This window comes from Portunus trituberculatus, chromosome 3, assembly GCF_017591435.1.
Source record: "Portunus trituberculatus isolate SZX2019 chromosome 3, ASM1759143v1, whole genome shotgun sequence".
Classification (NCBI taxonomy): Eukaryota; Metazoa; Arthropoda; class Malacostraca; order Decapoda; family Portunidae; genus Portunus; species Portunus trituberculatus.
This window is the reverse complement of record NC_059257.1, coordinates 7807540-7820254: the sequence shown is the minus strand read 5'-3', so window position 1 is coordinate 7820254 and position 12715 is coordinate 7807540. Positions and strand designations below refer to the sequence as shown.

Genomic DNA, 12715 nt, shown 5'->3' with positions numbered 1-12715 from the left:
AGAATGTGGCGCCAATACTCCCAGATGTCTCCCAGATTACCTCGAGCCTCCGTGACATCATGCAAGGGAGTGAGAAGAAAGGGCCGCGTGTACTCTCAGATTCTGCACTCGACCCTCTCCGACTCTACTCAGAAGGGAGTTTGAATCTAAGTGGGAGTAAAGAGTCAAAAGAGGATGGGAGTAAGAAAACTGAAGGAACTAAGAGGAGGAAAAGGAGGAGGATGAAGAGGAGTGTGAGTAAGGTTATATATTCAGAGGAAAAGGAAGGAATTGGTGATAAGGAACTAAATGAGGAGTGAAAAAGAAGAAAGGAGAAGAGTGAATGGAAAGTTACGGGAATAGCAGAGGAAATAAGAGAAATAGATGAGAAAGTGAGTAGTAGTGAGATAGAAAGCATAGAAGAAAATGAAGTAACAGGAAAAAATACAACAAGATCAAGAAAAGAGATAAAAGAAACAGTACTGCAGGAAAACGATGACAAAGAAAAAAAGAAGAAATAGAAGACAAAGAAGAAGAGGAGGAAGAAGAGGAAGAGGAGAAGAAGGAACTACAAAAACAACAACAACAACTTCCCTACCCATCAAAACAAGGGGACGAAACCAAAACAAGCAGAGCAGAGCGGCTGATAAGAGACACAACAGCACACTTACTTCAAAACAAGAGCGGTACAGGAAGACAGCTGGCCTCCCTTTCTCAGATCGCCCTCTCTGCTGCCATGGTCCTTGGTGCCTACGCGGGGTACGCCATCATCAACACCAACAAGAAGGACGCAGAAACACCAGCCACCAAGAAGATTAGGAACAAATTGCGAGGAGAAGACTTGGATGATGAAACGATTAACACCCTTATTGATTTGAGCCAGAGAGTTGATAGTAGTTTAACGAGTAGCTCTCCCTTTACCATCTCACCTGTTACCTCCACCCTACCGTTAATTGATCTATGGAAACAGGTGGAGCATAAGAATTTGCAATCACAGGTGTTCCCAACAGGTGATGGAGGGACGCGAAGTGACGTCTTAAGGAAAACGGACATGATTTTCGACTCTAAGCTACCTGGAATGAAAGGTCAAAGAGGTGAGGGCACAGTGGTCACCTCTTTACTTGACCAGAGCGACCTGTGGGACATCAAAGGGTCACCTGCCCCACCTGATCTCATTAGGAGTACAGGTAATGACTTCTTTAACTTCCACTCTCAATTTCGTGACTCCACCACAACTACTACAACTGCTGGACCCCCTACCACTACCCAGGGTCTGATGATGTCCCAGAACCCCACCACAAGCCCAGAACCTTACTATGTGTACCTGTCATCCTTACCACCTGACATCACAACATCAGCCTTACCTAATTTGATCCTCCAGCATGCCGGCTCCTACCTCTCCACTTCTCCTCTCACTACAGGAACCTATCCCTTGGCCACCACCCCTAGCATTACATTTGAGAGGTTAAGCACAAGGCCTCACTTATCTCATTTCCCTGTGTCTACTACCACGACTAGACCTTCAAGCAATCGCCGTGCTGGGTCGAAGAAGAAGTCAAAACGACCCACAAGCCAAAAGTCTAACTCGGCCTCATTCTCTAGCCAATCGACCACTACCAAACGCCCTCAGAATCGTCGTAAAGGCTCCAAGAATAAGCCCAAAGGATCCACAACTGCTATGCCCTCCGTGACAGCCTTCATGAATCCTTCCCCGATGTCCACTACCACAGCTAAGCCCTACACTCGCCTTGGAGGTAAGCCTGAAGATACCCCAAACCTCCAGTCGTATGAAGCTTACCTGTCAGCTTTCTCTCGTCTACTTGCAACTCCGGAAAGCTTAACGTCCAACACTCCTCAAAGCCCCAAGCCAGATTTCTCCTTCCTCACTACTACTTCTCGTAATACTATACAAGGATGGCCCTCTGATCAAGCTGAAATCCTCCCTGTCCACTCTGGAAGGCACACTACCCCCAATCCTTATTCTGCTTATTTCTCATCCACCTCTCCATCTTCTACTAGGAAAAGCCCGAATTATCTCATCACAAGCCCTACAACTAACCCAGGCTACTTTTCCTCCACTTTACCTTCTACCACTACAGAAAACCCAGATTATTCAAACTCAACACCTGAAACTTACTCGCGTTATTTTTCCTCTACTTCCTTGCCTTCTTTCACCACAAAAGGTTCAAATAACAGACATACGAACGTTATCATTCAGCCCAAGACCCCCATGAAGTCACTGCCCTTTTCTGTCTACCAGCCACAGAAGTTTGGCCACAGTACCACACCCGCGCCAACCACTGTCGTCTCACATACTCTAAACTTCGAAAGAGACCAGTTTAGCTCACGGCCAACTGAGAGACCGATGTTGATTCAGGGTTATGATGGTAATAAGGATTCGAAACCTTTATTGTTACCAGAAAAAGTAGATCCGATTTTAAGTTTTCCTGATTTTTATCTTCATTCTACAAGAAGGCCTGTATTAATGAAGGATTATGGAAGTGAAGGGTATCCAAAACCTTCACGAACACAAGAGGATCAGGAAAAGGATCAGAAAGACGATCAGATCCTACATTACTATTTCTCCCAAGTCAATCCTACGAGTAAACCAGGATTTACTAAGGATTACTACGATTTCTCACACTTTAAGAATCCTTCAACATCATTACTCCTTGAAAGGAATACAGAACGTCCTTCCACTACTGATGCGAAGGAGAAAGTCACGTCACGCTCCGCTGTAAGGATCACTGAGGGAAGTCCTGTATCCTTACCTATCAATCTGAACCAGTATCCTAATCCTTCCTCCTACACGCCTCCTTCAGCTAACTACAAGCATCCTACATCTTCATCCCTCGTGACTCAGCTCCTTCACCAATCCAATCAAAAAATCTTACTACAGTATCCTACATCCTTCAGTCTCCATCAACAGTTGCCCACAAGCATCCTACTCCCTCATCCTACACACCTCAGCCTCCTTTTTCAGTCAACTATAAACATCCTTCGAATCCTTCATTCAGCATCACTCAGTCTCCTTCATCTATCCTTAACAAACATCCCATTCCTTTATCCCTTGTGACTGGAATGCCTTCTTTACTCTTTCAACATCCTTCTACTCCTTCAGCTCCCATAACTCAAACTCCTTCACTTCATAACAAACATCCTACTTCTTCATCCTACAAACCACGATCTCCTTCTTTAACCCTTTATAAACATCCTTCCACTCCTGCATCACACAACCTACATCCTATACCTTCACCAGTTCAAATCCTTCTCACCACCACTAAACCTCGAACCACCACCACCACCACCACTACTACTACTTCCACTGGGCCAAACAAACTAGAGACAATGTCCAACCCTGTGCTCACGTACCCAAACTCCCCTGGTGATATTAAAGGCCTCCAAATGCCTATCAGATCACCACGACCCTCTGCGACACATGACCCAAGTTACTTCATGAACAAGAATCACAGTATGTCGCAGGTTCCTCATCGTTCAAGACCTTCCCTGCAGTACTCGAGGCAGGAGATACCAAAGCCTCACTCAACACAATTTCCTCAGCGCCAACACCCAGTACAGAATACCAGACCCTCCCTACAGTACCCGAAGCAGGAGGTACCAAAGCCTCACTCAACACAGTTTCCTCACCGCCAACAACCAGTACAGAACACTAGACCCTCCCTGCAGTACTCGAGGCAGGAAACACCAAAGCCGCAGTTATCGCAGATGGAGACACGCCCTCAAATCAAGCACTGGGGTCTAACTCATGTCCTACCATCTACTAAGGCCCCAGAGTCTGAAGATTTGAAGGATATTTTGCCATACAACGCTCAGGATGAGGAGGAAGGAGATATATTGGATTCAGGCACGATTGATACTATATTGTCCTTGGCTAAAAGAGAATGGGCGAATTTACAGGAGGAGCAGAGTCTAGAGAGCCTCCCAATGGCTGATCTCTTCACCCAATCACCGTCCACCAGTGACAACTCTCAGCCAGTCAGAGGTGTTAATGTCAACAGACTTGGCCATCTTAACATAGGAGATTCACAGCTTATGGATCACGCTATGCCTCTGAGGACCTGGCATGACAACACAGGAGTAGAGTACGTGGCAATACCCCTTTTATTCAACCAAGGCAAGAACAGGACACTGGGACAACTTAGTCACTTCCTGCTAGACGGACGGGACCAAGAGACTGAGTTGAGCGCTATGGTAAAGACAACACCTGGACGGATTTTACCTGAGCATTTGGGAAGGTGGACTGTTGATCACCTGACTACATCAGAAGGTAGAGAGGCAACTGCAGAAGGGAAAGTAACGGACAGTACCTTACAGCAGTACCTTCAGAAGTCCCCAAGGAGCGACCACAACACTACTAATGGTGGAAACAAGAGTGAAAATGGTGGAAACAATAACAGCACTCTTGATACGAGACCTAACTTCTTCACAGACGTTTGGAATCTATGGACCCAGCGAAAATCAGTCAATGTGGACCACCTTCCTTCAAGCCTCACCCAAGACCAGTCCGCACCAAACACCGCTGTGACTGCCAGACCAACACACCCAGAACCAGTTAATACACACACACATTCCCACACTCTGAGACGCACCACACCAAACCTTCAAGAGTCAAAATCAGACCTAGGGAATCCTGATGTTCGACTTAAGCAAGACTCAAATAGACGAAACTGTGACTTCAAAGACCATTCGAGTGACTCCAGGCAAGGTCACGTCGGCACCACCCCTCGAGGTCTCGTCACGTGGATCCCTTCAATCTCTCTCTCCACGTGGGGGTCTATAACTGACAACAGAGGTGAGGAAAGGGAACAGAAGAGGTCATTAGTTGCACGACCATCCTACGGAACCTCACAGCCCCTGATACGACCATTAGGGGTAACCATTCAGGACAACATGGAGGAAGCAAAGGGAACTGTCCTCAAACATCCTTTAGGAACCTCATTACCAACACGACCCTTACATTTAGAAAACGAAATGGAGACACAAAAGAGAACTAACTTTAAACATCCTTCAGGAACGCCAAGACTAGGAACAGGACCTCCAGACAAAGAGAAAGAGTCCTTTCTAGAAAACCTTCCTTTAGGACTCCAGAACTATCGATAGAACCCCACAAATTAGCTCTTGAGGATGGAAGGGAGATAGGAAACAGGTCCTTACTTGAACAAATTCCCTTAGAAACTCAAGGACTCCCTGCAGGATCCCCTAAGCTAATCCTAGCCTCAGGGGTTTACGACACTGCAACTAAGACAAACCACAAACAAGGACATCCATCAGTGACAACCCTAATTGTATCAAAACAAAGGAATGACTCTCACAAAACCAGATCTCTCACCAAGACCAGAGACAAAACTAAACAACACACTTCAAACTACAGTAGAGGACTTAACTATGGTGAAATTGAATCCTTACCTCTACAGCCACCTAAGAGTGCTACAGTGAGATCACCAGAGATTGTATTCCTTAGAGAGCCAGACACCCATTCAAGACCACAAAACAAGAGGAAACCAGTGCAAGGGAACAACATTGAAAGGCAAATTGAACACAAGCAAAGGGGACATGTTGGAATAGATCAGTTAGTCCTCCCTATGTCAAAGAAAACGGGAGATAGTCACGAGAAAATGGACAATAATCATGTTTTCTCTCAACCTGTACCTCTTCGTGAATCTTTAAAGAAAACGGAAGGTAATGGCGTTTTCTCTCAAGCCCAAATCCCTGACACGAAGAAAATGGAGAATTATAGAGTCACCCCTCAAACGATGCTTCTCCCTGTACAGAAAACGGAGGGTCATGCGTCTCTCCCTTATCCATTGACTCTTAATGGTTTGTTTCCCATTAAATATTCTCAGTAAACATTAATTTGTGGAAGTTATTCAGCATATTTATTTTCTTCTGTCTTTTCTTTTTTTTCTTTCCATTTTTCTTTTTTTTATTACGTTAATTTGTGGAAAGTTATTCAACATATTTATTTTCTGTCTTTTCTCTTTCTTTTTTTTTTTTTTTTACTTGAGCATTCAGTAAACAGTATTGATAAACATTCATTCATCAATTATTCAGTAAGACAATCATAAGTTAATTGTCTTTCTTCCACCAATGAACATTTTATCAACATTTCTTTCTATTAATAAATATTCAACTCTTTTGATCTTATCCAATGGTCATTTTCTTTGCTAAACATTTTCTTCGCCAACTAACATTCAAAACAACACTTTCGATTTCTAACAAACATTTTACCAACATTTTTCCTACAACAAACATTTATTTTCACCAACAAAACATTCAACTATCATTTTATCTCACATTCAACAAACATTTAACAAATATTTCTCGCACCAACCAACATTCATCAAACATTTTTACTTCCAACAAACATTCAATCAACATTTCTCTCATAAACAGTCAACAAACATTTTTCCCCTTCTAACAAACATTCGTCCAACATTTTCACTTCTAAACCATTCAACCAACATTTTTCATACAACAAATATTCACACACATCATTACGTAAAACCGTTAACTCAATCACTGGGCATTAATTAAGAGTTACATATATATAACAATAATACACCACCAAAATAAGTAAATAAATAAATAAATAACATTATCTATAAGGGTGTTCTGTATATCTTTTATAAATCTCTAACTTTTTTTCTAACATTAATCGTATTTCATTAAGTAACTTGTATAGTGTATGTAATTCTAACTTGTAAACACACTAATGGTATAACAAACATCATTGAAAATAGCTTAGTTTTATAATTTTAAGTTTCTATTTCAATAAGAACTTATAGCCTATTCATGTATCAATATAGCATAGTCTACCATTAAAATTAAATAACATCTTTTTATTTCACATTTATCTAGTTAATTATAATAAATTTTCTTATCATACGGGTAAATATAAGAGCCACACTCACCATTTATCTGCTTTATTTGTCTTCTAGTTACTTCTAAACGCACGAAACTCACTTATTTGTTTATAATCTGAAAACCACGTGGGTCTTTTTGTAGCCATCACGCATACAACATAACCAACTCACTGATGAACCGCGTCTGAGCTCCGTTTTCTGTCATCCTGTATTTATGTGCTTTGGTTACGGTTTGGAAAATATGTCACAGTATTAATTATTGAGTGTTCTTCATTGGTTTGTCTATCAATTTTTGTTTCATTATTTTCTAGTTGATTTTTCGTTCCCTTTTTTGTTGTTTGTTATTGCTTGTGTTATCTTAAAAGAATGTTGTTGTTTTGTACATCCACAAGAATTATTGTCTTTGTTACTTATTTGCCAACTGCTGCCCTCTGTTTATGCTTATCCTTTCGCTCTGAGTCTGCTGGTTATGTAATCCTGGGTATACATAATAAATTCTATGTATATAGTAGACTAACTTAGCAAAACAACATTGAATAAAGGAAAATAAATAGGAGAAATACCAAAACATCAACTTATTTATCATCTGCACGTGTATCAAGCATTCAGACACCACCACCACCACCACCACTATCATCACCTTCCCTATACTCAATCTGTGGCCAGTGTCGAGGGTCACGATGTAATAGAGGACTGTAAGGGGCATTCTTATCCCACATGCCCTTCCTTGCACACACCCCTTCCCTGCGCCATAGCTTAGGGGGGAGATCCAGCCTTCTAAACACCTCACTGCCCCTCCTGACGAAGATATAATCGGGTATAGGGTGGCAGAAGACGTCGAAGAGGTAGTAGCCTTTCGATTCCATGAAGGAGATGAGAGCTGGGTCCTCGTACCACGCTGCAGAAGGCGATGGAGGAGATAAGGTGAGTAGATTGGATAAGGGTAAATTTTAAAGGTTTTGATTGTTTTTATGTGTCTTGGTTTGTTGAAGGAGGAAGAAAGGGATAGAATAGGAAGATAATTGAAAGTGATAAGGAGGTAAAGGTGAGTAGAATGAAAAAAATAAGGGGAAATTTAAAGGTTAAAGAAAAGTATAGGAAGAAATTTTAAGACTTTTTTTTTTATATATGAAATTTGCAGAAGGCGATGAAGGAGGTAAAGATGAGTAGAATGAAGGGATAAAGGATAAATTTTATAGGTTTAGATTGTTTTCAAGTGTGTTTATATTTGGTAAAGGATGAAAAATGGAGAATATAGGTAGATAAAGATTTTCATTGAATAATTAATGATGAAAAAATTAATGAAGAAGAAAAGAAGTAAGAGAAATGCAATTGACTATAGAGGTGAAAGCAAACAAATACACAGACAAACACAGTGAAAGAAGGAGAAATAGAGACAAATATAGATGACTGAATGATTAATGAGGAGAGAATTAATGAAGGAGAAATGAAATTAAGAGACTAAAAAAAACGCAACTGGCTTTAGAAATACGAACAAATAAACACAAACAATGAAAAAAGGAAGACATAGAGACAAATATAGATTTCAGAATAATTGATAAAAAGAAAATTACTGAAGGAAAAAAAAGAATAAAGAGGAAAAAACTGATATAGAAATTTAGACAGCAAACACACACACACACACACACACACAAACAATGAAAAAAAAAAAAAATCTAAAAAATCCACTTACTTGCAGAGGAGGTGCCTGACAAAGGGCTGACGGAGGGTGTAGCATTAGGCCTCACATGTTCTATTGCCCACACATCCACAGTCACTCTATCAAAGGGGAAGATCTTTAGAATGTTCATCTCAGCGCCCTCCACGTCTAGACTGAAGAAGTGGATGTAGGAGGCGTTGACGGCGAGGAGCAAGGACAGGGGCGGGAAGCATTGCACTGTCTGGAAGGTCTTGTAGCCAGGACCCTCACCTCCTGCTGTAGGATTCTGTAGGAGAGAGAGAGAGAAAGGTGTAGGTTAGGAGAGTTAAGAGAGATGTCGAAGGAGGAGGAAAGAAAGCTGGAGGAAAGAGGGAAGAGGAGGGATGTAAAAGGAAGAAGAGGAGAGACAGAGAGGCAGGTTAGTAAAGGAGGGTCAAAGGATGAGGAAGGAGAAGGAGGAGGGAGAGATGGAGGAGAAGGAGGGAAGGAAAGCGGGTTGGTTGTGTTATTATAGGGAAGAGGATTAAGAGAAATGGGAGAAGAGGAAGAGGAGGAGGAAGAAGAAGAAGAAGAGTTGGAGGAAAGAGGAAAGAGGAGAGATAAAAGAAGATTCTCTAGATTGTGTTAGTTAAAAAGGAAGAAAATTGGTGGAAAGATGAGGAAGGAGAAGAAGGAAGAAAAAATAAAGAAAAGAGGAGAAAAGGAAAGAAAACGAGAATACAGTATCACACCCCTATACAATCATCACCACCACCACCACCACTACCACAACCACAATCACTCACCACTCACCACAATCACTCACCACCACCCCCACTACCACCACCACCACCACCACCACCACTCACCTCCTCCAGTCTCGCAGCACCACGCCCCGCCCAGCTCGCCTCCTTGCCCTGGTTTCTGTAAGAGCTGAGGACACTGGCATAGGGATAATTTTTGGCGCCAAGACACCCACGAGACGACCACGCCCTTCTGTTCTTACTCCTTAAACTCCTGTAGCTCTCCTCCTCCGCCTCCACCAGTAAGCCAGTCCATCCTAGACGCCTTTCTAACATCAGAGTATTCGACAGGAATTCCCCGTCTAACGCCCCAGCCTCTACGAAGAATCCTGCAGGACTTTTATCATAGAAGTCCTGCAGGATGTGGTTTATGAAGGACCACGAAGGATACATGGTCTTGTAGCGCGTGTAGATCAGGTTGGTGGCCTCACGAAGGTTATAGGTCAAGTTTGTGGGTGTGTCCAGGTAGTGGGAGCGGAGGAAGGCTACAGTGAGGGGATCGTCTGCCGCTAGAGGGCCCTTTGCTCGCAGTGCCGTCTGGGAAATGGAAGAGGGAGGATGTTATTTCTAGGGCTGAGAGCATGTCAAAAAATGGCCGATTGTTGATAAGCACACCACTAAACTAGAAATTCATCAGTCTGTCAGTGCTACAATGGCCAATGTTGTGCATCCGGGGAGCTACACTGGCGCTCATTTATTGTCATTACCTGATTGTTAATAAAGGATGCAATATTTCATAGATGCTTTTCTCGAAACTTGGATTTTTTGACATTAGCCCTTAGAGTTCTCAGTCCTAGGTTTGGTGTCCTGGTGAAGGGAAATATGCTGGTAAACTCTGGAACTCCCTGCCAGCTTCTGTACTTCCAACTTCTTACGATTTGATTTCTTTTAAGGAGAGTTTTCAAGATATTTGTCCCGTTTTGGCTAGTTTTTGTCCTTTACGGGAACTGGCAATCAAGTGGGCCTTTTTTAAACTTTTTTCCTGCCTTTAACCGGCTTCCCCTCTTGCATATATATATATAAAAAAAAAAAAAAAAATTATAGAATGAATGGCAATGTATGGGAATGTAAGGGAAGGGTGTGCTTATTTGGTGTCCTGGTGAAGGGAAAGGTAATGGTAGTAATGGTAATGTATGGGAAGAGAATGGGAGTGTGTCGTGATGGGAAGGGAAAGGATCATGTGCGGTACTCTCAATCATTCATCCCTTTCTCTAGTGAACTCTGGAACTCCCTGCCTGCTTCTGGGTTTCCATCTTCCTTATTTTCATTTTTTTATGTAAGAGGGAGAACTGCAAGAGTAAACAAAAACTATAATATAAAAAAAAGGCACACTGGAATTGCAGTTTCCATACAAGACTAGGAAGAATTAGTCAAAATACGACTTGACTTATGTTAAAGGGAGGTTTTAAGACATTTATCACGTTTAAGGGACTGGCAATCAAGTGGGCTCTTTTTAAACTTTTTGTTGTTCTGGGAAACGAAAGAAGAGGAAAAATAGATACATAAACATTTTTTCAACTCGTACCTTCCTCAGATCAAACGCATCCCTGTGGCGTGGCGGCGTAAGGTCCAAATTTCCACGCCGCTCGCTGTCCACGTCACCAGTCTTGAGAGAAAACGGTTTAGGGCAGACTCAAGTATTAACACATTTCCTCTTAAAACTTGAAAATGACAAAGAAATCTATAGAAACAAGTAACAAATCAAGGTGTGGTTAATCTGAACACTATCACAGTTGACTTAATCACTAAAATAATAAATAAACCAGGAATATATCAATGAAAAGACAAGTTATAATGATTTTTTTTAACTGTATTACCGAATCTAACTTATTAACACCACAAAATAACAAAAATAAACACAGAAAAAAGTAGATTCAAGAGTTAGACTTAAAAGCAATCTTGTAAACTGTAAACTTAAACATTACCAAATTAATCTTAACACCAAGAATAGCAAAAGAAACCACGGAAATTAGTAAAAATAAGACAGTCCTTTTTTTTTTTTTTTTCCTGGGATCGTCAACTTTGCCAGCATCAAAATAACGATAAAATACAAACTAAGAAAGCTTGATTACCCGAAATAACAAAATGAATCCAGGGAGAGAAAAGCAAATTAAAGAAATCTCCAACTTATCTATGGAGTGTCAACTGAACAACAAAATAGAGATAAAAAGACGATAAAGAACTGAGAGAAAAATATTAACGACGCTTCCTTATCACAACATGGGGATGTGAATACTCTTACCTTGAATACAAACACCACAAGAGACAGGGAAGCGATTCGAAACACTTTTACTAATAAGATACCATAAAAAAGGAAAAAATCAAGACTCAGAAAAGAATCAAGTCACTTTTTATTACAACATGGAGGTTTCAATACTCTTACCTTGAACAGAAACACCACGAGAGGCAGGGAAGCGATCAGGAACACTTTTACTAATAAGATACTGTATAAAAAAAGAGAAAAAAACTAAGAAAAGAATCAAAACACTCTTTACTACAACGTGTATGTCCTCAAACACTCTTACCTTGAACAGAAACACCACAAGAGCCAGGGAAGCGATCAGGAACACTTTTACTAATAAGATACTATATAAAAAAAGAGAAAAAAACTAAGAAAAGAATCAAAACACTCTTTACTACAACGTGTATGTCCTCAAACACTCTTACCTTGAACAGAAACACCACGAGAGGCAGGGAAGCGATCAGGAACACTTTCCCAATGAGTCCCTTTCTAATATTCACCACTCGTTTCATTTTTTCTGTCCTTCCTTGTCACAGAAGCTCGTATTTTGAAACACTCCTATACATCACCGCCATTATTTCAAAAGGCTTTATCTAAATTTACACGAGTTTTTAAAGGTGTTTTTGCGGTTCTAGAGGCAGAGTGATAAGGTTTCTAAGTTATTAACCGGAGAAACACTCTTGAAAGTCCCGCTAATCATCTCTGTGGCCTTGCAAAATTGTCGTGGTGAGAGAAAGAGCGATTCTGAATAAGGGCCAAAATCTCACATTATTGCTGCTTCTTTTTGGTTGGAAGCTGTGGTACTGAAGTGGTGGTGGTGGTGGTGGTGGTGGTGGTAGTGGTGGCTGTGTTTAAGAGGAAAAGAAGGAGGAAAATACTCGATCCAAAGCAATGTGGTTCCAGTGGATAAGGAAAATTAAGGTTAATATTCCAGTGTGTTGATGTGGGAATAGACTGTTGGGAAGAAGAAGAAGAAGAAGAAGAAGAAGAAGAAGAAGAAGAAATAGATGTAATTTGAGAGAGAGAGAGAGAGAGAGAGAGAGAGAGAGAGAGAGAGAGAGAGAGAATTTTCCCACTCCCATTCTTCTTTCCTCTTATTTTTCTTCCTTCCATCTGCCCCCCCCTCTCTCTCTCTCTCTCTAATTGGGAATAGACTGTTGGTACTGTA

At 41.3% G+C, this 12715-nt stretch overlaps 1 protein-coding gene across 1 annotated transcript; it reads right to left on the bottom strand.

Moving 5' to 3' along the window:
* Positions 1-5948: 5948 nt before the first annotated feature.
* On the bottom strand, positions 5949-12378 carry LOC123509130. The gene is made up of 5 exons (XM_045263281.1): positions 11973-12378; positions 10831-10911; positions 9372-9842; positions 8557-8809; positions 5949-7761 (listed from the first exon to the last, which is right to left on the bottom strand). Exons 1-5 carry the CDS (start codon positions 12057-12059, stop codon positions 7469-7471), a joined length of 1185 nt encoding a protein of 394 aa, XP_045119216.1. The 5' UTR covers positions 12060-12378; the 3' UTR covers positions 5949-7468.
* Positions 12379-12715: the final 337 nt, after the last annotated feature.